Below are 26521 nucleotides of genomic sequence, written 5' to 3'. Positions count from 1 at the left end.
TGGTCTGAGAATTTCGGTGAACATCCATGGCTTGGGTTGTCTCTGCCTTTATGACATGTGTCTTGCTACATTTATCATGTTCATCCAATTAATTAGGTGTTAGCAGTGTTGGGGAGTAGTGAACTAGATAAAGATAGTTCAAATAGCCATTTAACTACATTTTGCAGTAGCTTGGTTATAGTTTAACTAAATTCAAATCTTGGTAGTGTTTTCAGTAGGTTAATAACTTTTTTTTTGTTGCCATGTAGTGGTATAGCTAACTACTAGAACTACACACTACTCATTTAGCAAAAATAAAATAAAGGTGAAGTAGGCAATACTTTATTTTTTGGCATCAGACCTGCCTAATTCTCACTTGAAACATTGATTTTGTGTTTAATAAGCTAAATGACTAATTCTGTTAACATATTACACCAAAGTGATCTTTTCTTGCAATTTGTCATCTATGACATTTCAGATTTAAATATGATAATTTTTGAAGAAGTAGTTTGGATGTAGTGAACTCCTTTTTCAAAGTACATTTAGTTAATTAAACCATATTTTCCTTAAGGGTAGATTAACTTCTTTCAGAGTGAAGTAATTGGTAGCTTGGTAAACTACGATTTTCATAGTAGCTCCACCAACACTGGAAATTAGAATATAGTCATTTAATAGGATCTCTATGTTCCCACCCATTGAAATATAATTCATGATATGGTTCCCACTGCACATCTATGTGCCCACCACCAGGTCAAGAGCCCAGTCATCCATGCTTCAGCACAGGCCATGCATTTACATTTTAGCAGACGCTCTTATCAGTAGAGCGACTTACAGTAGTGAGTGCATATATTTTCATACTGGTGCCTCATGGGAATCAAACCCACAACCGAGGCTTCGCAAGCACCATGCAGTACCAACTGAACTACACAGGAGCTACACCAAGCACAGTGACAATGAAATGTTTGTGTACAGTGGTGTCACAGCAAAGTATGATGTAAGAGTGTTCAATGTGAATGCTGCAGCTGCTCTCTCTGTCCTTTGTTGTGGTATGTGAGCAAACTGTAAAACCAAATCTAGGCGCTTGTCTCAGAGTATATTGAAAGTGTTTTTTTGGGGGGGGGGGGGGGGGGGGTGACTTCCCCTCGCTGGCTGTCAATGGAGGTGTTGAATATTCCTCCTGTTTATACAAGCATAGTCTTAATACTTAATCAGTTTTTGTGCTGAGGTCTTCATCATTCAATAGTGCCTCAAATATACAACAGAAGACATGTACAAAGTTGAGAAACACAAATGTAAACTTTTGAATTTATTTGGCATGACTGATATTTTCAACAGAATTGTTATTCAAGTGGGTTGCAGTTAAAATGACTTTTTAACACACAAATCAAAAACCACATACCACCATACACTCCTTCAAGGCCAAGTCATCTCTTTCAGCTAAAGGAGATTAAAAAAGGCCGAACTTGAGTTTTCAGCAATTTAAGGCTGTGTGCAGCAAGCAGGGCAAGTCTGGGGAATACCAAATATATGGTTTGGGTTCACTGTACCACACAGGACCCAGCCTTTCATTGATTTATAAGTATAGCAGAGAAACTCCGCAATTTTTTTTTACTTAGGTGATGTTTCCTTGATGCCTGCTCTGACGACACAATAGATTGAAGAAATTAGTTGCCCATTCTTTTACAGTGCTGTAATTATATAAGCGTAAAAATCTAATTTTAAGAAATTGTTATCAAAGTCATTTGAAAAGGTAATGCATGTGTTACTACATAATCATTTATCTAAAATATTATGTATTGTAAAGTACACACAGACTTATTGTAAAAAAGGATTAAATCAAATATATATAATCAAGTCGAGTGTTTACATATAATAGGTAAAGACCACTTGCATCTGGAATTAAATGGATTATAAAATATCCAATGCCAAATGTCTCTTTTGGATCATAAATACCAAACCAAGCATCTTTAGTCTGCAGTACAGAATGGCATTGAGCTGCAAAGATACAAGGGAATATGTATGGTGTATAAAAAAAAAAGTTAACAAAATTGCACTTCTTAATTGAACCTTTATCACCTGTTATACATGGCATGTCAGATTACCTGTTAAGAAACCTATGACATTCCACCAGAACCCATTTATTATCGGGTAGTGGTGGGGGGGCAATCCATCTGTTCGAGAAGACAAAGACTTCCACACAGAGGAAGTGCAACTTTAGTTCTCAAGTGCTAGACTCTGTAGGTTTCCACCACGTGTCATCCAGTCAGCAGATTAACTATGATTTATAAAACAGGTGTCCATCAAATGCAATATTTTATATTAAATTCAACCAGCTGACCCTGTAGCCCTTAAGGCCATAAGGTGCACAGACCCCATATGATGTCACCAAAGGCACGAGGCAAACGACAGAACTAGTCATACCAATAACCACCAGGCACTGAAAGAATCCTGCTAGAGTGGTTTGGATAAAATATGTAGGCACTCTCCTCAGGTAGGCATCTGCCCTGCAGCAGAGGCATATACCTTTCCACAACACTACCCCACAAGCATGTTCATGCAGCCCATGCAACATTAGTAACTGTTAGGGTTGCAGCTCCTGTTGCAGTATTAGTCATACATACTTTACATTACACCTAGATAAGTTAACACAGTTAGCCTCAAATGAGTAGCATCACTGCTGACATCTGGTACCTTCAAAACACATACGTACCTACATGAGGGAGGTAACGCTAAACAGTAGAGGATTTTTATGACATCCTAATGTGTATCATTAATCAGCACATAGATTTCTGTGACAATATAACATGGAATGCATTTTCCTTGTGGTTTCTGTTTGACTTCAGACAAAAAAAGAGAGTTTATTACACATAAGCAGGTAAGCAGACAGAAGTTTGACTTTTGGGGGAAGGGGTCTCAATAATCACTCATAAAATTATTGCTTCCCAACTTCTTCCAATAACAGCGATACAAATGGAAGATTCATCTTTGGGATCTGTTTACCTAGCAGACACAGACATCCAAATCTGTATTCAATCTGAGACAATCAGGACTTTGTTTTAACAAGAAAGCATTGTGTGCAATGGCAAGCTCATGGCTTTAAAGAGTAAGAGAGAGAGGAGTGTGAGTAACTGAAAGAGCAATAGGAGACAGACTGATCTAATCAGTGTGCCTGTGTTTGGGGTAACAGTGTCATACATACACCCACCCTTGCTTCTCTCATTCCAGTAAGGCTAGTTCAGCTGATGTCCTGCGACCCCAGGTTATGAGCCACGTTAGATACAAACTGTATATCTTATTGACAGCTCTAATGCAATAAGACAATAACTATAATGGCACAGGGGATGAACAAAATGTTTAACACGATAGATATTGATTGACACAAAATTCCTGTGATTCACATCAGATGAAAACAAGGGCAAAGTTAACAGAAAACATTCAACACACAAGACTGGCCTGATGAAGGAGAAAAGCAAAGCAGATGTAATCTTCTTAAACATGTAGCTGTAACATGACACTTAAGGCAGGTGAGAAGACCATCGAAATCCCGTGGCATCTTCATTTTGGTTCTTGATTTCAGAGGTACAAAAAAAATCCATAGGAAGGTTGATGGCATCAATTAAAACCATATCTTAGTTGAGAGGACCTCTTGACAATCAGTTAATATAGAAGCCAGGCAAAGCTAACATTGGTGAGGGTTAGAACGTGGAAGGCCTATTGGGAGCCAAAATGGCCTAGCCAATCATTTGAGTCTCTTCCCCCAGTCCCCCTGCAGTCTAGGCGCAAAGTTATAACAGAACACACTTCTTGTCATTCTTCTTGGTAACGGGGTAGAGCACAGCTCGCACAGCCTCTGCAAACACCTCCCTCACGCCTTCCTGCATCAGAGCTGAGCACTCCAGGTATTTGACAGCACCAATCTGCTTGGCTAAGGCATTGCCCTGCTGTTGGGTGGTGGGGGTCAGGCCGTGCTCCTTCAACTTCTTTACCGCCTCCGTATCTCCACGCAGATCCTGCTTGGTGCCCACCAGCAGCACTGGAACCCCGGGGCAGTGGTGGGATACCTCTGGGTGCCACTTGTGCCGTACGTTGGCATGAGAGGAGGGGCTGCCGATGGAGAAGCAGATGATGAAGACGTTGGTCTGGGGGTAGGAGAGGGTGCGCAGGCGGTCGTATTCCTCCTGGCCTGCCGTGTCCCACAGGTTGAGGCTGATGGCGCGGCCGTCCACACTTATCTGGGCGCTGTAGTTGTCGAACACGGTGGGAATGTACTCCTCTGGGAAGGCGTTGGTGGTGTAGGAGATGAGCAGGCAAGTCTTACCCACAGCGCCATCACCCACCACCACACACTTTATGGTCTGCATGCTTCCCTCAGCCACACTGGCGACTAGGGTGCCTGAAACAAGGGACAATGAGAGTGAGTAAAGAAAGGGAAGAAATATGACCATAAGTTCGGACAGTGAACTCAGAGGATAAAACAAAGTGTTTTTCAACACTTATTTTCAATGTGGTCCTCAATGTATAGAGGCAGAGATGGTTTACCAACACACAGTAAGATAAAAACACATAACTAGAACATTCGCAAGAATTTAGCTAAATGCATGCAACAAATATGATAGCCAAATATGAACCTAGATAAAGTTACTTGCTCAGCTAGCTACTTCGTTAGCAAACAAGATAGCTAGTTCACTTTATTTCTCGTTAGCTAGAAGAAAGTTATACTATTTACTTTGCGAGTTAATTAGACAAACACAATAGTATAATTGAATGAAATTAAAATGGTTATGTACAGGAAGGACAGCCGACGGTTTTAGCTAGCTATCCAGCAGGAAAACCAGATAACAAGCTAGTTGGCTCAAAGTTATCTAACTAGCCACCTAGCACGCGCTTGTTTCCGTAGCTAGATAACGTTAGCTAGCTATGAACTTTAGCTAGCGTTAGCCACAGCTACACGCTAAACTAAACGCTAGGTTGTAAAATTGTCCGAGAATAAGAATAACTTGTTGGAAATCATCTGTAACCAGGCTAAATTAAGAACACAACTCACGATGAATTTAGTAGGGAAGTTGAAATGTTCCATTAACTGAGCTGAAAGTCAGGTTATTTTGATAAATTACCCCACCACTTCTTGTCTCGCGCCCTCCTCCTTTCGTTGTTGTAGCAAGTATTTCATCCGGGGATTCTTGCCCAAATTGTATTGTGTTCTGGTTGTTGTAGTAGCTAGCTGCTACACTACAGTCTGTGTACAGTGGAGGAGTCAGTTATTTAACAAAAGCCACACAGATAACAGACCAAATTACATTTTCGTAGTTGTATTGTTTTGTGTAGAGTTGGAACTAGCATGAATACAAGGTACGAAATATAGAAACGTTCAATGCATTTTCAATTAATCAAGTCACCTACAAGCACACAAACCCCATCAAAGTGTGTTTTATTCCTGACCAGATCCTTCTCTGTTCATCCCCACCTCATCCATTCACGCCATATTCAAGCATCTTGTTGAATATACCACCTCATCCATACATATTTTCCCCTTTATTTTGCAACATTTTATTATTACAGGTAAATTCACCAGACCCATTGGGTGTTCTTTTATTACCTACCTCATAATATTAATCACACTTTCAGTAGTAAATCATTATAAAAATAGATGCATCTATTAAATTAGCTGAATAGAAAAACAGCATACAGAGTGATGAGCAAACATTTCAAATTATTTCATTACTTTGAATAATATGTCTAGCATAGTAATAGAATATTCTACTTTCAAACTTTCACCACAGTTCTCACCTCAGTTCAACATAATTCAGGGTAGCCTACTCAGCTAAAGCCAAGGAAGTGTGATATTACTAATACTTGTAATTTTCTTGAATCCCAATTGGAATCTGTTCATATTAGATCTGAGGGTTTTTATGTATGTTTGGGTCATAGACTGAGTGGGTGTGGGCGGCCTCACTTCCACATGGATAGTGGAGTTGGGAGCTTCGACCTGTGGCCAGGCAGCTTTTCAACTGGGGTTTTTGTTACTGTGGACCGGCTGCTCCTGTCCTTATTCACAGCCGCAGCAGCAATGACAGCACAGTGTATGACCTTGGCACTGGTGGTCAGAGCTCTGAAGGGCACGGCAGGGTATAGAGGTATGACAGTCAGGGTGCAGGGGCAGCCGCTTGGACACACACAGAGCTGACTCCATCACTGGCTACACTTTCACTTCCATCTCCCACCACTTTAGCTTCGTTTTTCTCTGCTTCTTCTCCTCTGCCTTTTCCCTCTCATTATAATTTGCCATCTTCCTCTCCATGTCCTTCTCTTTCTCATTGACCTACCTTTTTCCGTCTCTTCCTTATGCTTTACCTTCTCATTTTCCCTCTCACTCCCTCCCATGATCTCTCCCTCTCCAGCAATCTCTCTTTCCTGCTCCTTTATCTTCTCCTTCGGTTTGTCTTTTTCTAGTAGTCGACAAAGTGGATTATTTTTTTTGTCTGCTCATTCAGATAAATAATTTTCTCCCCAACAATCGCTTCCTGTCTGACCTCAGTATAATCTCTGGAGGTGGATGGAGTTGGGGAACGCATTGAGTCCCTGAGAGGGAGAAGTGAGGACCATGTGGAGGCTGCCTCTGACCTGCCCTGCATTTTGGGGATGGCAGAGGCTGTGGAAGTGGGGATGGCAGAGGGAGTAGAGGAAAGGGTGGAAGTGGGGCTAGCAGAGGGTGTGGACGCCCTGCTCCTGGGCAGAGTTTTTCTCTGCAGCCCAGAAGCTGGTGTACATAACCTTTTGCTTGCATGTTATCCCCCTGGACCTGGGGTGCTGCCGCTCTGTGTACCTGGGGTGCTGCCGCTCTGTGGACCTGGGGTGCTGCCGCTCTGTGGACCTGGGGTGCTGCCGCTGTCTTGCTCCTGCTTGTCCCTCAACTGTGAGTAGCAGTAGGCACTCTCCAGAGATGACTGTGGGCTGTCCACCGGAGGTGTGGTCTCCTGGGCAGGCATACTGTTGATGGGGTCAGAGGGGGGAGCAGCCACAGTCTGCTGAGGCTTTGTCTGGGGTGGTGGTCCCATCTCCAGTGATGAACAGGTGGCTATGGAGCAACATCTCCCTGTCCTGTCCCAGTCCCTCTCCATCCTCCCCCCTCTGCTCGCTTCTGTTCCTGAAGCTCCCTCTTTGCATTCTACTGAAACACAATCAGAAGTGTAATCAAATTCCAATAATAATTTAGGGCAAATAAAAGTACATCGATGCAGGTCTTGCCAACCAGCACACATGCATTATTGTAGCAAAATAATATTCATTCATATCAATGGGAGAAGTGAAAATATGGTTGAACTCAAACAGATGCTGGTTAGTTGCTGACTTCTAAAGATGTCTGAAAGCGAACGTTGAAGGAGTAAAAGATGCTGCAGGCCTCCTCCAGCTTGAACGTGACATGATCCTCACAGAAGAAGACCACCAGGTCCTGTTGGGCCTGCAGTAGAGCTTCCACCTCTGCCTCCTCCAGCCTCCCCTCAGTGCTCTAACAACAGACCACAACAAAAGTCTTGCAAACTACCTTTCATAACTTACGATTGTTAGTCCAAATTCCAATCAAATTACTTACAATGTAAAGTCATTTCTGAAACATTGAAATGGCAGTCTTGCGGCCTTATTTTGAGATATTATAAATTACTTTTCAGGAAGCACTTACCTACAGAAAGGATTTTATTTGCTGTTGGAGAGCAGATTGTCTGAATTCTCATCTCTAGTGCAGTTAGTCTGCTGTGCAGCTGAGACAGATGCCCATGCACCACATCCACAGACAGTCTGATGGGTGAGAGAGAACCGCAAGAGGTGAAATTAGTCTGCAAAGGGACCTAACATTGTTATTAACAATGGACTGAACGAGTGAATTAATGGATGAAGGAATGGCTCAATAAACCAACCCACCCACATAATTGATTACTTTACATCTGTTTTTGAGCTGGGTAAACCCATCAAACATGCGAAAACTGTTAGTCGTGGCCAAAAACATTGGCACCCTTGCACTTTTTTCAAATAATGCACATTTTCTTCCAGAAAACTGTTGAAAAAAAATACAAAATTTGGTATCCACATATGTCTTTAGTTTGCATTTGAACAAAAAAAAAAATCGTAAAAACATACCAAATGTTAGCATATTACACAAAGAAATTCTAAAACGGCACGGACAATGTTATTGGCACCTTCTAGAAGTAGTTTGAAATAATTAGATTTCAAGCAGGTGATGCTCCTTTACTTTGGAATTGAACTCACATATGGTGAGTTGCAGGTGCCTACAATTTATAAATAACTAATTCAACCAGCTTTAACAGAGGAAAGGACTCATTCTCCTGTTTTGCGGCACAATGTATGCTGCAATGAGCATGGAGAAAATAATTATATGAGGTCAGACACAAGATTGTAGCCAAGCATGGACAATCTCAAGGCTACAAGTCCATCTATAGAGACCGTGATGTTCCTGTTTCCACTGTACGTAATGTTATCAAGAAGTTTAAGGCCCATGGCACTGTAGCCAACCTCCTTGGACGTGGCAGCAATAGAAAACTTGATGGAAGATTGCAGCAAAGGATTGTTTGAATGGTGGAGAAAGCACCTCGATCAACTGCCACACAGACCTTCAGGCACAAGTTACGACAATTAACTCGCACCATCCATCACCAACTCAATGAATGGGGGTTATATGGTAGGACACCCAGGACACCCACTGCTGAAAGAGAGACTTAAGAAAGCCTGACTGCAATTTGCTAAAACACATCTGAACATGTCAAAATCCTTCTGGGAGAATGTCATGTGGACAGGTGAGACCAAATTAGAGATTTTTGGTAAAGCACACCATCTCCATGTTTACAGAAAACAAAATGAAGCTTTCAACGAAAAGAACACCTTCCCTACAGTCAAACATGGAAGTTTGGGGATGTTTTTTAGCATTGCTTTGCTGCCTCTGGCACTGGGTGCCTTGAACGTGTGTATGGCATCATGAAACCAGGAGAATACCAAGGCATTTTGGAGCGCAATGTCGGACCCAGTGTCAGAACGCTGGGTCTCTGTCAAAGGTCATGGGTCTTCCAGCAGGATAATGACCCCAAACACACTTCAAAAAGGACTCAGGAATGTTTTAAGACAAAATCCCGGACTGTTCTGAAGTGGCCAGCACTAAATCCCATTGAAAACCTGTGGAGAGATCTGAAAACAGCAATTGGGAGAAGGCACCCTTAAAATCTGGGAGAACTGGAGCAGTTTGGACAAGAGGAGTGGGCCAAACTTCCAGTACAGTAAAGGAAGCTCATCGATGGCTGTAGGAAGGGCTTGATTGCAGTTATTTTGACTAAAGGCTGTGCAATTCTACTCATTTTGTGATGGAGCAGAGAGAAAACATTTGCAGTTTTACAGCTTATTTCCTGCAATTCTACACATTTTGCCATGGGGTGGAGACATTTCTTTGCAGTTTTAAATGCCTACAAGAGAGAATTCACTTTTTTTCTTCAGCTGAAAGACAATGTCCATAGTTTGCCCATGATGTTGCAAAATGATTTAAAATAAGTCATCATTTTAGTCAAAGTATGATATATTTGGGATTGAAGTGGTAACTTTGGATATTATCCATGCCAATGCTGTGTGTTTAACCTATGCTATGACATGCTAATACTTTTCAGTCTACATTTCTTTTCAGGACAGTTTAATTTGAATGTTACCACCCACCAGCATGGCATTGTTTATTAATCAGAAACACCTGCAAAGTTCTTCCTCTTCGCGAGTCTCGACTGAGCTGAGCAATATTACAGATCATCATCGGCTGAGCCAAACAGCTTTTTGTCGTAACGTACACTTGGTCGCCTGAGTCATGGAACAAATTAAAATAGGGGATGCAAACTTATGTTTTTTTGTTGTTGTTCCCCCCTAGCAAATTATCATAATCCATTGGATAATTTGTCAAGTTTCACTTATTTTTGAGCTAGTCTGTATTAAATAAATATATATGACCATTTTATAAATGGTAAAATTGTGAGTGATATCATTGCATTTTGGAACCCAGCTCCCCAAGATGGTTTTGAACACACTCCACTGCTTTGATCGGTGCAGCTAAAAATCACAAGTGTCTATCCTATAATGATGGCACCTGCAATAGAAAATGTGTTTATCTATTTTGTGCGGTTGTTACATTTGTGTTGGTGTTTCGTGTCCAATGCGCTGAGGGTGTTGTTACATATAGTATAATTTGCGGCGTGCATCAAGAGCAAAGTCATTGTAGCCATCACTTCCCCTAGCTGTGAGAACCATGGCATGAGCACAGGCTGACGTGGCATTGCTGTAGCGCAGCCTGCCAGAAGCCTACCAAAGGTTGCACTGTGTCCATTACAATGTAGAATCTAGTCCAAACCGTTCAATAGTTAGACTATCCATATTACCAGAGCTTAATTTGATTATTTTGATGTGAGGCCGCAATATATAGAACATGCCAAAACTTTGGAGATAACAATAGATGGCAAAATAAAATATTTTCCATATCCATCTGTGGTGAAGATTTCCCTAAATACTTATGACAAATCCATCTCCAGAACCAGCCACAGCCTAGCCAGCTGGCTAATCATTTGAATACAGTGTAGCAACAACATGACATTAGCTAGATAGATAAGGTTAGCATGCTAGCTAGCTACACTGACAGCTGTCAGTGCCCTATTTCTTGTTAATTCTCCACAACATTCCAACCCCCAATTCGTGAATATGTATTAGCAGCCTGCATCATTCTTTGGACGTGGAACCTAAACGAGAAATTACGCTATAGGACAGGAATTATGCCAAACTAGGGCCGGCATTGCCCTCTGGTGTGGGCCTCTGAAGCTAAATTCAGACAACTCAAAAAACTATTCATGACTTATGCCATGTTAAAATGACATCGGAGTGAGAATGACTAACAAAATCAATGGGGGCCCGCTGGAGGTCAGGGCTCCTGGGTGCATCCCCTGCGTGCCCAGTCAGCATTCGGCCATGATTACTACAGGTTTAGATAGTCTAGCCAGCTAACTACCAATCAAAGATTTGACATGGCTAACTTTCAGCTAATTGAGTGACTGACATAATGAGAGAAATTGCTGATGCACAACCAAATTTCAAAATTGCACCTGGTGTTTTTTACTTTTCTTACTCTCAATAATAAGTTGAGACCCCGACTGAGTTTGGGGAGGGTTGGGGGCCTAACCGACTGCTTATGTTGCATTTTGTCATGATCGTCGTAGTGAGGAGACCAAGGCGCAGCGTAATGTGAATACATGATACTTTTAATATAGATAGACACTAAACACACTATACAAAATAACAAAACGAACATGACGCTATGATACAAAAGTGCAAACACAGGCAACTAGACAAAGATAGTAGCCCACGAAATACCCAAAGAAGATGGCTGCCTAAATATGGTTCCCAATTAGACAACGATAAACAGCTGCCTCTAATTGAGAACCAATCTAGGCAACCATAGACATACATAAACACCTAGATAGTAAACAACCCCATAAACCTACAAAACCCCTAGACAGTACAAAAACACATACATCACCCATGTCACACCCTGACCTAACCAAAACAATAAAGAAAACAAAGAATACTAAGGTCACGGCGTGACACATATGTCTGAAAGGAGTGTTTTAACATCCATTTGTGAAGTATTTAGCAGATTTTTACCATTACCACATAATGCAACAGGTTCATGTCTGGTTCGTTGGCTTTGGTGTCAGCGAGTTTGAGCAGAGAGGCGACACGGAACCCAGCAGCATTACCTGTGTAACCTCCCTGTTGATGAAAGTCAGAAGGTGTGACACGATCAGATCATTCCCTCCCACTTCAACTCATTCATACTCATGCCCTCAATACATTTGGAAAGAAGAGAGAATAATGGTTTTCAATATCTGGCTCCATTGGCTGTCTAGGTGCCAGATGACTGCTACTTGCGGCATTCATGTAGTTTCCTGCCCTCGGGACCAGCCGTAGGATGGAGTGCAACTCTGGGCAGTTCAAAAGCTCTAAGAAAGAGAGTAATATCACTAAGATCAAATCAACAGGCAAGTCAAATAAATCTTCTAAGAAAGCAATGGCAAAAACAATGGCAATCACTCTGGCTCATGCTCACCTGTGGCTGCAGACACCATGCAGCATGCTGAAATACATAGTGAAGACCAGCCACCAAAAAAAAAGTAATCACCTGGGCACCTCCACTACTAGGAGCATGAAGAGGTCAGAGTCTTCAAGATGGTTATGCTCCGCCTGGTATGCCCTCAGACGTCTCTCCTACAGAACAGGACACATGACTCAGTACTCTGTAGGACAGAAAACCATGCAGACATAAAGACCTCTAAATACAGACAGGTGATATAGAGATAGACATAGCTCCACTGTACCTCAGGCAGCATTTTGCACAGTTCACTGAGCATGTCCCACCTCTTGAACTGCTGGAGGAAAATCCCTAGTTTCATACTGTGCTTACTTGGAGGCATCACCAGAAGTCAGACATACAGAAACAGATATTAACAGTCAGAACAACAATCAACATTGTTGCTTGATCCTGAAACACCTCTATTATTCCCCAAATGCTGTCCCTTTTCATAAATTGAGCCTCTTTTTTTATCCTCCCTTTCTTACATGTCACAGTCCTTCCTTTCTTCACTTTCCTACCCTTGTTATTTCACTCTAATTCCTAAAGATGTCATCCTATGGCTGTTTATGTGGAAACACTGTCACCACCGATAAATCCACTATAATTGATCATTTCAATAAGCATCTCTCTACGGCTGGCCATGCTTTTCACCTGGCTGCCCTTGTAACAGTATAGCTTCCGTCCCTCTCCTCGCCCCAGCCTGGGCTCGAACCAGGGACCCTCTGCACACATCAACAACTGACACCCATGAGGCATCGTTACCCATTGCTCCACAAAAGCCGCGGCCCTTGGAAACCACTACTTCAAGGTCTCAGAGCAAGTGACGTCACCGATTGAAACACTATTAGCGCGCACCGCTAACTAGCCAGCCATTTCACATCAGTTACACTCACCCCCCTTTTTGACCTCCTCCTTTTCCGCAGCAACCAGTGATCCGGGTCAACAGCATCAATTTAACAATATAGCTTCCGTCCCTCTCCTCGCCCCAACCTGGGCTCGAACCAGGGACCCTCTGCACACATCAACAACTGACACCCACGAAGCATCCCTCCACAAAAGCCGCCAACCTTGCAGAGCAAGGGGAACCACTACTTCAAGGTCTCAGAGCAAGTGACGTCACCGATTAAAATGCTATTAGCGAGCAACACCGCTAACTAGCTAGCCATTTCACATCGGTTACACCCCTAACCCGGTCAACTGCCCAGCACCCTCCACAGCAACCCGCTAAAGCTCCCACCATTTCTCCTTTACCCAAATCCAGATAGCTGATGTTTTTAAAGAGCTGCAAAATCTGGACCCCAACAAATCAGCCGGGCTAGACAATCTGGACCCTCTATTTCTAAAATTATCTGCCGAAATTGTTGCAACCCCGTATTACTAGCCCGTTCAACCTCTCCTTCGTATCGTCTGAGTTTCCCAAAGATTGGAAAGCTGCCACGGTCATCCCCGTCTTCAAAGGGGGTGACACTCTAGACCTAAACTGCTACAGACCTATATCTGTCCTACCCTGTCTTTCTAAGGTCTTAGAAAGCCAAGTTAACAAATAGATTACCGACCATTTAGAATCCCACCGTACCTTCTCCGCTATGCAATCTGGTTTCAGAGCTGGTCATGGGTGCACCTCAGCCACGCTCAAGGTCCTAAACGACATCATAACCGCCATCAATAAGAGACATTACTGTGCAGCCGTATTCATCGACCTGGCCAAGGCTTTCGACTCTGTCAATCACCACATTCTTATTGGCAGACTCGACAGCCTTGGTTTCTCAAATGATTGCCTCGCCTGGTTTACCAACTACTTCTCTGATAGAGTTCAGTGTGTCAAATCGGAGGGCCTGTTGTCCGGGCCTCTGGCAGTCTCTATGGGGGGTGCCACAGGGTTCAATCCTCGGGCCGACTCTCTTCTCTGTATACATCAACGATGTTGCTCTTGCTGCTGGTGATTCTCTGGTACACCTCTACGTAGACGACACCATTCTGTATCCTTCTGGCCCCACTTTGGACACTGTCAACTAAGACGACTGCCAGACGAGCTTCAATGCCATACAACTCTCCTTCCGTGGCCTCCAACTGCTCTTAAACGCAAGTAAAACTAAATGCATGCTATTCAACCGATCACTTCCCGCACCTGCTTGCCCGTCCAGCATCACTACTCTGGACGGCTCTGATTTAGAATACGTGGACAACTACAAATACCTAGGTGTCTGGCTAGACTGTAAACTCTCCTTCCAGACTCACATTAAGCATCTCCAATCCAAAATTAAATCTAGAATTGGCTTCCTATATCGCAACAAAGCATCATTCACTCATGCTGCCAAACATACCCTCGTAAAACTGACCATCCTACCGATCCTCAACTTCGGTGATGTCATCTATAAAATAGCCTCCAACACTCTACTCAACAAATTGGATGCAGTCTATCACAGTGCCATCCGTTTTGTCACCAAAGCCCCGTACACTACCCACCATTGCGACCTGTACGCTCTCGTTAGTTGGCCCTCGCTTCGTACTCGTCGCCAAACCCATTGGCTACAGGTTATCTACAAGTCTCTGCTAGGTAAAGCCCTGCCTTATCTCAGCTCACTGGTCACCATAGCAGCACCCACTCGTAGCACACGCTCCAGCAGGTATATCTCACTGGTCACCCCCAAAACCAATTCCTCCTTTGGTCGTCTTCCCTTCCAGTTCTCTGCTGCCAATGACTGGAATGAACTGCAAAAATCTCTGAAGCTGGAGACTTAAATCTCCCTCACTAGCTTTAAGCACCAGCTGTCAGAGCAGCTCACAGATCACTGCACCTGTACATAGATGGGCTATTTATAGATGGGCAATCTACCTACCTCATCCCCATACAGTATTTATTTATATTGGTCCTTTGCACCCCAATATCTCTACTTGCACATTCATCTTCTGCACATCTTCCATTCCAGTGTTTAATTTCTATATTGTAATTACTTCTTCACCATGGCCTATTTATTGCCTTAACTCCCTTATCTTCCCTCATTTGCACTCACTGTATATAGACTTTTTGTTCTCTTTTGTTCTACTGTATTGTTGACTATGTTTTGTTTATTCCATGTGTAACTCTTGTGTTGTTGTATGTGTTGATATTGCTATGCTTTATCTTGGCCAGGTTGCAGTTGCAAATGAGAACTTGTTCTCAACTAGCCTACCTGGTTAAATAAAGGTGAAATAAAAAATAAAAATAAAATGTGCTATATAGCGTCTTGAATAGATTCAGAGATGGTATGAACAACTAAAACAACATATTGCAATGTATTTTTAGCATATCTAATGACGGTAATTACATTTAAATTGATTAAAGGTCTATTTTGTGCAATTTTACAGCTGGGCAGGACCCTGTCCCACTATTCAAACCCCATTCAGGGGAAGTGTGACAGCACTATCAATCAGATTTTCATAAAATATCAAATCTGTTTACATGAATGGTTATTATATTTCAAAGCAATAACAATAAATATTAATTTTAACACCAAAAGCTAGATTGTTGAATTATAATTGTCAGAATGACAGCCTTATCATTCTAGAGCAAGGTTTCATAGTATGACAGTTTCTCATGGTTTTCAATGAGTCACCTTATCTAAGAAACCTGACCACACACACTAAAATGATGTTACACTATCCAAAACAATTATTGTCATTCAAAGAACACATTCAGCAACAACCCAATAACATCTGTAGTGATTAGGTTGCCAAATTACCATAGTACAGTAGCCTACCCTCAAGCACAAAATGTTCAACATCTGATGTTCCACAAATGCTGACTTATCCCTAAATGCCATTCCAATATACACTACATATACAAAAGTATGCGGACACTCCTTCAAATTAGTGGATTTGGTTATTTCAGCCTTCCCCGTTGCTGAAAGGTGTATAAAATCGAGCACATAGCCATGCAATCTCTAGAGACAAACATTGGCAGTAGAATGGCCTTACTGAAGAGATCAGTGACTTTCAACGTGGCACCATCATAGGAGGCCACCTTTCCAAAAAGTAAGTTTGTCAAAGTCAGTTCGCTGCCCCGTTCAATTGTAAGTGCTGTTATAGTCAAGTGGAAACATCTAGGTGCTACAACTTAGCACGACGTGGTAGCCCACATGTGGTAGGCCACACAAGCTCACAGAATGGGACCACCGAGTGCTGAAGCATGTAGAGCATAAAAATGAATGTGATGAATCTGTCCTCGATTGCAAAACTCACTACCGAGTTCCAAACTGCCTCTGGAAGCAACGTCAGAACAAGAACTGTTTGTCAGGAGCTTCATGAAATGGGTTTCCATGGCCGAGCAGCCGCACACAAGCCATTCGTCGGCTGGAGTGGTGTAAAGCTCGCCGCCATTGGACTCTGGAGCAGAAGAAATGCGATCTCTTGAGTGATGAATCACCCTTCATCATCTGGCAGTCTTGCAGGACGAATTTGGGTTTGGTGGATGCCAGGAGAATGAGATGTTCGACAAGCAGGTGTCCACATACTTTTGGTAATGCAGTGCATTCTCATGACACTCACCATAACAAATATATTGTCAATATATCGCTAAGCACCTGATATCACAATCCCCATTTAATTAACTAACATTGTTCAAATCTATAGCCTAATTTATAATAGAGAAATTCAATTTATGGTTTGGCACCAAGGTCACATTTGTTTAATATTGGATATTCGGTTCTCTCTCTTCAATAGCTATTGAACCAAGAATGCCATGACTATGAAAATTATATATTCTGAATCAGGGATGGAAGGAAAACAATCCACACGTTTTGCTGAAATTTAGATTATTCTATAACCAAATCTCAACAACACAAAAAGGGTGAATTTTTCTCCATTCTCCCCTGATTCAGAATATATAATTTTCATAGTTATGGCAGGCTTTGTTTAAATTAAGGGGAAAGTCATCTAAAAGTAACGGAATGTAATCAGATTAAGTTAGAGTTTGGGTAATCCTAAAGATACGTTACTGATTACATTTTTGGACAGGTCACTTGTAACTGATTTACATTTAGAAAGTAACCTACCCAACCCTGATGATCACTATGTTTGAAGTACAGTTACAAGATGACATGGGGTCATACCCTGGGTTGTTCTGAACAGAATGAGCCCGTGTTTGTTTATTGTGAAGAAAATTTGCCTGGGCACACGCACCTGAATGTACTCATGACTCCTTTCAATACACACCAAAACTATGATCTGTTTCTCTGAATTGCCTTGTGAAAGCCTAACACTGTACGATTGTATTTTATAACTTAGGTAGTCATGTTGTCAATAGAACAAGCTCTCAAATCATGCCCACCTGAGCCATTTTTGGATTGTGTAAACAGTAATTGTGGGGATGCAGGGTTCTACAAGTGTGCTTGCTCTAGTTCTTCATTGGCACAGCTAGGAGAGCTCCAAAAAGTAGCTTATGGTTGAAGACTCTTCTTTGAGTCATAAAGGCGCAATGAAATTGATTAGGAACTCTGCACACTTTGGAGAGGTGGTGGCCACTCCGAGACACCAGTTAGTTCTCTCACTTAAACCCTAATTTATTTGTCTCATGTTGCACCTACCCCCACATTTTCCAGGAATAGTCTTATGATACTGAATGTATCCAGAGTATTTTCAGATTTCATTATCAACAAATGCTGCAAAAAAAGTACAGTAAATGTATAATGCACAAACTGTGTAATGTTTGGATTTAGTCTTGTCAGGAGGTTGTGTACTCATCTTTGGTCTAATAATTGTTCAATTTTCTCAATTGTTCCTTTTAAATTGCTATCATGGTTTATGCTTTTCATATTTATTCTGTAAGAAACATTTACATGTAGCCCTATCCAAATTAGCCAATTCCCGTGAGTGTAAAGGGTTAAACTTCTTCAGGATAGGTGTCCCTTCCTCGGGAAGGTTGAGCTAACGTAGGCTAATGCGATTAGGATGAGGTTGTAAGTAACAAGAACATTTTTCAAGAGTGTGCAAAGCTGTCAAGGAAACGGGTGGCTACTTTGAAGAATCTAAAATATATTTTGATTGGTTTAACACTTTTTTTGGTTACTAAAATCATTCCTTTTGTGTTATTTCATAGTTTGATGTCTTCACTATTATTCTACAATATAGAAAATAGTACAAATAAAGAAAAACCCTTGAATGAGTAGGTGTCCAAACTTTTAACTGGTACTGTATTGAAGTCGGAAGTTTACATACACCTTAGCCAAATATATTTAAACTCAGTTTTCACAATTCCTGACATTTAATCCTAGTAAAAAAATCTCTTAGCACAGTTAGGACCACCACTTTATTTTAATAATGTGAAATGTCAGAATAATAGTAGAGTGATTTATTTCAGCTTTTATTTCTTTCATCACATTCCCGGTGGGTCAGAAGTTTACATGCACTCAATTAGTATTTGGTAGCATTGCCTTTAAATTGTTTAACTTGGGTCAAAATATTTTGGGTAGCCTTCCACAAGCTTCCCAAAATAAGTTGGGTGAACTTTGGCCCATTCCTCCTGACAGACCTGGTGTAACGGAGTCAGGTTTGTAGGCGTCCTTGCTCACACACGCTTTTTAAGTTCTGCCCACAAACGTTCTATGGGATTGAGGTCAGGGCTTTGTGATGGCCATGCCAATACCTTGACTTTGTTTTCCTTGATTGTCCATTGGGAAGACCCATTTGCGACCAAGCTTTAACTTCCTGACTGATGTCTTGAAATGTTACTTCAATATATCCACGTAATTGTCCTGCCTCATGATGCCATCTATTTTGAAGTGCACCAGTCCCTCCTGCAGCAAAGCACCCCCACAACATGATGCTGCCACCCCGTGCTTCACGGTTGGGATGGTGTTCTTCAGTTTGCAAGCCTGCCCCTTTTCCCTCCAAACATAACGATGGTCATTATGGTCAAACAGTTCTATTTTTGACCAGAGGACATTTCTCCAAAAAGTACGATCTTTGTCCCCATGTGTAGTTGCAAACCGTAGTCTGGCTTTTTTATGGCGCTTTTAGAGCAGTGGCTTCTTCCTTGCAGAGCGGCGTTTCAGGTTGTGTTGATATAGGACTCGTTTTACTGTGGATATAGATACTTTTGTACCCGTTTCCTCCAGCATCTTCACAAGGTCCTTTGCTGTTGTTCTGGTATTCATTCGCACATTTCGCACCAAAGTACATTAATCTCTAGGAGACAGAATGAGTCTCCTTCCTGAGAGGTATGACGGCTGCGTGGTCCCAAGGTGTTTATACTTGCGTGCTATTGTTGGTACCTTCAGGCATTTGGAAATTGCTCCCAAGGATGAACCAGACTTGTATACCATCTTTTCCATTTTTTGGGGGCTGATTTCTTTTGATTTTCCCATGATGTCAAGCAAAGAGGCACTGAGTTTGAAGGTAGACCTTGAAATACATCCACAGGTACACCTCCAATTGACTCAAATGATGTCAATTAGCCTATCAGAAGCTTCTAAAGCCATCACATAATTTTATGGAATTTTCCAAGCTGCTTAAAGGCACAGTAAACTTCTGACCCACTGGAATTGAGAGACAGTGAATTACACGTGGAATAATCGGTCTGTAAACAATTGTTGGAAAAATTACTTGTGTCATGCACAAAGTAGACGTCCTAACCAACCTGCCAAAACTATACCTTAAGAAGTTTGTGGAGTGGGTTAAAAAACGGGGTTTAATGACTCCAACCTAAGTGTATGTAAACTTCCGACTTCAACTGTATCATTTATAAGTCCAAAAATACATGTAGCAAATACTGATTTCCCCTTTAAGTCTATCAAAAGTGTGCAAGTTTGAGCATGTGTTCATTAGGCCTGTGGATTTTTTATTTTTTATTTTTTAAATCAGAATGAATTAGATTGGGGCTTTTATTGCTCACTTTTATTCCATAGGCTTGGATCCGAACTATGCAGCTGTTGCAAGAGCTATTTTTTCACTGGATGTCCACTGGTTTCAAAAACAATGATTGATTGGCAGCTTAAACTTCTTGAATTCAACCATTATTGGGTTCAAATACACATTTAGATTTGTGAACAGCCATCCACAATCCGTAAAGCGCAAAGAGCTAAATGAGAGAGAGTGCATTGATGTGAATCACACTGCTCATGTAGATATCAATAATGTGATATCCGTATCGACGTAGACTACACCACTATTGGTGTGATAAAAATGTGCATTTCGTCTTTATAATAAGTTTAGGAAGCAACATGTGAAAATGTCCTATTGATCTGATGGTCTAAGACATTGGTCGCTCCCAGATTCATTTCCCAACGTGGGCGGTCTCTTATGCGGGGGAGATCAAAGGGGGTAAATGTAGCGGCCATGGTTACGTGATGAGGTAGCCCCGCCTGCAAACTTCCAAACCAATGTCTGCCCTCGGCCCAAGAAGGAATTTCCTCTTGGTCTAAGACGTTTTTTGCCTCCATGGGTGGCCCAGGTTAATATCCCGTGTGTTACACAAGCTAGCTAGAAAACGGAGCTACACACACAATAATACCAAAGACAGTACAGTAGAAATTGAATAAAATCCCTGATCGCACTTGTAGGTTATGTCATGGCGACGTTGGCTAGCTAAACTCATGCGTAGAAACGTCATCGGGTCTAACGACCGTCTCGCGTCAAACTGCGCATATGCTGGTTGTCTAATCAAAGGCACTCCTATGATATGTTATTTTTTACAAAAATGTAAACTTGTCAGTTTGTCACAAAGTTGGCTTATTAACATGTTCAACTACTTAAGACATTTGCTCGAATCTAGGTTGTGACTTAAGATTTCTCATTGCCTTCTCAAGCCCAGATTCAGAATGTACCATTTTTATAGTCATGAGATGATTGGTTCAATAACTATTGTGGAGAAAAAACGAATAGCAACCGCATGTACTTGTAAACAAAACAACTGTAGAGAATTAAACCCAATAGCTTTGAGGGATATGACTATACAATGTTGCAGTGGTAGCAAGTGAAACCTGCCTTTGTATGTTTCCCGTGGTCTGGTGTGTGCGCACTTGTGTGAAACAAAGCCCGATGAGTTAAAATCGAAACATCCACAGTACTGGGGGATTCAGCATTTCATCTCTGGCTGTCCTTGTGTCATCCACCTTGGAATAATGTCCTACTCTCCAACATTATGTTACCAGTTTCAATACTTTGTCGTGTCTCTACTATCATTAAATTGAAGATGTAGTTTTTAATCAAAGATTATTTGTAATTAGTATTACTCGAGCAACTAACCATGTAACTGTAATTAACTAGGACGTCGGGGCACCAAGGAAAAATATTCAGATTAAAGTTATCATTTCCTAAAATAACTTTTCAGATATTTTATCTGATCAATTAGTCTTCGAATTAATGAATTATTTACTTTACCTCACGTTAGTCTCATTCCAAACATCGTAAATTGTTGGTTATCTGCACGAACCCAGTCTTCACTATGAGTCATCCATACATCAATTGTCTTAAATCATTTATTTATTACTAACTAAGTAATTCACAGAAATGCATAAACAAACAGTAAATATGGTTACAAGAAATGATAGGAGAATGTGCCCTAGTGGGCTAAACCGGCATGGCGGCTTGTATAAGTGGGGGTCGACTAAAAAGTCACTACAGAGTGATAATTATAACAATTAAATGTTAATCCTTTGCACATGAACGCTCACTCATTCGGGAACAATTGTAATCAATATATATATTTGCCCTCGTGTGTCGTCTTGATCGCTGGTGAAAAGTTGTTATTTTGTAGAATTGTCCGTATCTCTCCCGCTCTCTCTGTTGTTGGTTATAGTGGGTGGTTCAGAGTGACATTCATTCGTATCGTTATAGAATGGATGTTTCGGCGGTTGACGTTCTTATCGTTCAACGATACCGAATTCCTAGCTGCAGACTAGTAGTTAATATCAAAGACTTGTTCTTATTCTGTCTGTATCGATAGTCTAAGAGTTTAACCACGTGGTATGGTTAAAATATTCAGCAATGGTCTACAACCTTCGTCCCCTCCTAATGGAGAAAAACATAGTCTGGTGATAATTTCTCAAAGTTGGGTTTTATTCAGAATTGCAGAAAAGGGCTGTCCCAGGACGCCTGACCCTAAATGGGCTCAGGGGCAGTCCTCTGATTTAGTTAACTCAAAAAGGGAATTGGAGTTTTCCTTCATTAAACAGTCCAAAATCACATTGTAAAATTGTGTAAACAGTATCATACTCACTCATCTTATTCAACAATTAGATGTAAACCTCATATCTGAGGCTATTATATAAACAGAATGGTTCTCTTTGAGACTGTGGTCCCAGCTCTCTTCAGGTCATTGACCAGGTCCTGCCGTGTAGTTCTGGGCTGATCCCTCACCTTCCTCATGATCATTGATACCCCACGAGGTGAGATCTTGCATGGAGCCCCAGACCGAGGGTGATTGACCGTCATCTTGAACTTCTTCCATTTTCTAATAATTGCGTCAACAGTTGTTGCCTTCTCACCAAGCTGCTTGCCTATTGTCCTGTAGCCCATCCCAGCCTTGTGCAGGTCTACAATTTTACCCCTGATGTCCTTACACAGCTCTCTGGTCTTGGCCATTGTGGAGAGGTTGGAGTCTGTTTGATTGAGTGTGTGGACAGGTGTCTTTTATACAGGTAACGAGTTCAAACAGGTGCATTTAATACAGGTAATGAGTGGAGAACAGGAGGGCTTCTTAAAGAAAAACTAACAGGTCTGTGAGAGCCGGAATTCTTACTGGTTGGTAGGTGATCAAATACTTATGTCCTGCAATAAAATGCAAATGAATTACTTAAAAATCATACAATGTGATTTTCTGGATTTTTGTTTTAGATTCCGTCTCTCACAGTTGAAGTATACAAATGATAAAAATGACAGACCTCTACATGCTTTGTAAGTAGGAAAACCTGCAAAATCGGCAGTGTATCAAATACTTGTTCTCCCCACACATATATATATACATATATACAGTGCCTTGCAAAAGTATTCGGCCCCCTTGAACTTTGCGACCTTTTGCCACATTTCAGGCTTCAAACATAAAGATATAAAACTGTATTTTTTTGTGAAGAATCAACAACAAGTGGGACACAATCATGAAGTGGAACGACATTTATTGGATATTTCAAACTTTTTTAACAAATCAAAAACTGAAAAATTGGGCGTGCAAAATTATTCAGCCCCCTTAAGTTAATACTTTGTAGCGCCACCTTTTGCTGCGATTACAGCTGTAAGTCGCTTGGGGTATGTCTCTATCAGTTTTGCACATCGAGAGACTGACATTTTTTCCCATTCCTCCTTGCAAAACAGCTCGAGCTCAGTGAGGTTGGATGGAGAGCATTTGTGAACAGCAGTTTTCAGTTCTTTCCACAGATTCTCGATTGGATTCAGGTCTGGACTTTGACTTGGCCATTCTAACACCTGGATATGTTTATTTTTGAACCATTCCATTGTAGATTTTGCTTTATGTTTTGGATCATTGTCTTGTTGGAAGACAAATCTCCGTCCCAGTCTCAGGTCTTTTGCAGACTCCATCAGGTTTTCTTCCAGAATGGTCCTGTATTTGGCTCCATCCATCTTCCCATCAATTTTAACCATCTTCCCTGTCCCTGCTGAAGAAAAGCAGACCCAAACCATGATGCTGCCACCACCATGTTTGACAGTGGGGATGGTGTGTTCAGCTGTGTTGCTTTTACGCCAAACATAACGTTTTGCATTGTTGCCAAAAAGTTCAATTTTGGTTTCATCTGACCAGAGCACCTTCTTCCACATGTTTGGTGTGTCTCCCAGGTGGCTTGTGGCAAACTTTAAACAACACTTTTTATGGATATCTTTAAGAAATGGCTTTCTTCTTGCCACTCTTCCATAAAGGCCAGATTTGTGCAATATACGACTGATTGTTGTCCTATGGACAGAGTCTCCCATCTCAGCTGTAGATCTCTGCAGTTCATCCAGAGTGATCATGGGCCTCTTGGCTGCATCTCTGATCAGTCTTCTCCTTGTATGAGCTGAAAGTTTAGAGGGACGGCCAGGTCTTGGTAGATTTGCAGTGGTCTGATACTCCTTCCATTTCAATATTATCGCTTGCACTTTGCTCCTTGGGATGTTTAAAGCTTGGGAAATCTTTTTGTATCCAAATCCGGCTTTAAACTTCTTCACAACAGTATCTCGGAACTGCCTGGTGTGTTCCTTGTTCTTCATGATGCTCTCTGCGCTTTTAACGGACCTCTGAGACTATCACAGTGCAGGTGCATTTATACGGAGACTTGATTACACACAGGTGGATTGTATTTATCATCATTAGTCATTTAGGTCAACATTGGATCATTCAGAGATCCTCACTGAACTTCTGGAGAGAGTTTGCTGCACTGAAAGTAAAGGGGCTGAATAATTTTGCACGCCCAATTTTTCAGTTTTTGATTTGTTAAAAAAGTTTGAAATATCCAATAAATGTCGTTCCACTTCATGATTTTGTCCCACTTGTTGTTGATTCTTAACAAAAAAATACAGTTTTATATCTTTATGTTTGAAGCCTGAAATGTGGCAAAGGGTCGCAAAGTTCAAGGGGGCCGAATACTTTCGCAAGGCACTGTATATACACACATACACACATGCATACATACATACATACACACACACTCCACTTTAGGCACTCCTTCGCTCCATCCTTACATCTTATGGTTTGACAGGAAGAGGGTAATAAACCATTTCTCCCTTCAGGGGATCTGACCTCAACCCCTCCTTCGCCTAATCCACAGATGTCCATTCGCTTCCCCTATAGCACGCGCTCCAGCAGGTGTATCTCACTGATCATCCCTAAAGCCAACACCTCATTTGGCCGCCTTTCCTTCCAGTTCTCTGCTGCCTGTGACTGGAACGAATTGCAAAAATCGCTGAAGTTGGAGACTTTCATTTCCCTCACCAACTTTAAACATTTGCTATCTGAGCAGCTAACCGATCGCTGCAGCTGTACATATTCCATCTGTAAATAGCCCAGCCAATTTACCTACCTCATCCACATACTGTTTTTATTTATGTACTTTTCTGCTCTTTTGCACACCAGTATCTCTACTTGCACATGATCATCTGATCATTTATCACTCCAGTGTTAATCTGCTAAATTGTAATTATTCGCTCCTATGGCCTATTTATTGCCTACCTCCTCATGCCTTTTGCACACAATGTATTTAGACTCTCTTTTTTCTACTGTGTTATTGACTTGTTTATTGTTTGGTCCATGTAAAACTCTGTGTTGTTGTCTGTTCACACTGCTATGCTTTATCTTGGCCAGGTTGCAGTTGTAAATGAGAACTTGTTCTCAACTAGCCTAGCTGTTTAAATAAAGGTGAAATAAAAAAAAATAAAAAAATGTCAATCCTGTGACTTCCTCCTGTCCACCCAACACATTCCAAAGCCATCTGTCTCCTACAGATAACCATTAACTTCTGATGTAAAAACCAGTCTCTTTCACTCATTTAAATACTATGCTTCTGCATATAACAATGTTTCAAGTTTCACCCAGAATCTAACAATACATAAGTATTCAGACCCTTTACTTAGTACTTTGATGAAGAACCTTTGGCAGCGATTACAGCCTTGAGTATTCTTGGGTATGACGCTACAAGCTTAACACACCTGTATTTGGGGAGTTTCTCCCATTCTTCTCTGTAGAATGGGAGGTTGGATGGGGAGTGTCGCTGCACAGCTATTTTCAGGTCCCTCCATGGATGTTCAATCAGGTTCAAGTCCGGGCTCTGGCTAGGCCATTCAAGGACAGTCAGAGACTTGTCCCCGAACCCACTCCTGCGTTGTCTTGGCTGTGTGCTTAGGATCGTTGTGCTGTTGGAAGGTGAACCAGTCTGAGGTCCTGAGCGCTCTGGAGTTGGTTTTCATCAAGGAACTCTGTACTTTGCTCCGTTCATTCATTCCCTCAATCCTGACTACTCTCCAAGTCCCTGCCACTGAAAAACACCACGACATCATGATCCTGCCACCACCATGCTTCACCATATGGATGGTGCCAGGTTTCCTCCAGACGTGACACTTGGCATTCAATCTTGTTTCTCATGGTCTGAGAGTTCTTTAGGTGTGTTTTGGCAATCTCCAAGCGGGCCTTTTTTCAAATCATGTTCAATCAATTGAATTTACCACAGGTGGACTCCAATCAAGTTGTAGAAACATCTCAAGGATGATCAATGGAAATAGGATGCACCAGAGCTCAATTTCAAGATTCATAGCAAAGGGTCTGAATACTTAAGTAAATATGATCTGTTTTTTTTTATTTTTAATAAAGTGCAAGCATTTCTAAAAACATGTTTTCAATTTGCCATTATGGGGTAGTTTGTGTAGATGAGGAAAATAACATGTTTAATACATTTTAGAATAAGGCTGCAACATAACAAAATGTGG

At 41.5% G+C, this 26521-nt stretch overlaps 1 protein-coding gene and 1 long non-coding RNA gene across 5 annotated transcripts; both read right to left on the bottom strand.

Annotated features, from left to right (window-relative positions):
- Window positions 1-1272: 1272 nt before the first annotated feature.
- On the bottom strand, window positions 1273-5449 carry LOC110537368 (rho-related GTP-binding protein RhoG). Of its 4 annotated transcripts, none has more exons than XM_036937350.1 (3): window positions 5380-5449; window positions 5099-5215; window positions 1273-4372 (listed from the first exon to the last, which is right to left on the bottom strand). In XM_036937350.1, the coding sequence occupies exon 3, from the start codon at window positions 4338-4340 to the stop codon at window positions 3765-3767; it is 576 nt and encodes a 191-aa protein (XP_036793245.1). In that variant the 5' UTR covers window positions 4341-4372; window positions 5099-5215; window positions 5380-5449; the 3' UTR covers window positions 1273-3764. The 4 variants fall into 4 exon arrangements, with proteins under 4 accessions (XP_036793245.1, XP_021479032.1, XP_021479033.1 ...); XM_021623357.2 differs by having other exon boundaries at window positions 5094-5215; window positions 5380-5444; XM_021623358.2 differs by lacking the exon at window positions 5380-5449 and having other exon boundaries at window positions 5099-5228.
- A 6024-nt stretch (window positions 5450-11473) lies between these two features.
- LOC118937654 lies at window positions 11474-21551 on the bottom strand. The gene is made up of 3 exons (XR_005034942.1): window positions 21494-21551; window positions 12113-12270; window positions 11474-12005 (listed from the first exon to the last, which is right to left on the bottom strand). It is a non-coding gene; the product is annotated as an uncharacterized LOC118937654 (long non-coding RNA).
- Between the last annotated feature and the right edge of the window lie 4970 nt (window positions 21552-26521).

The sequence above is a fragment of the Oncorhynchus mykiss genome, chromosome 12 (assembly GCF_013265735.2).
Source record: "Oncorhynchus mykiss isolate Arlee chromosome 12, USDA_OmykA_1.1, whole genome shotgun sequence".
Classification (NCBI taxonomy): Eukaryota; Metazoa; Chordata; class Actinopteri; order Salmoniformes; family Salmonidae; genus Oncorhynchus; species Oncorhynchus mykiss.
This window is presented reverse-complemented; position numbering and strand designations above follow the sequence as displayed.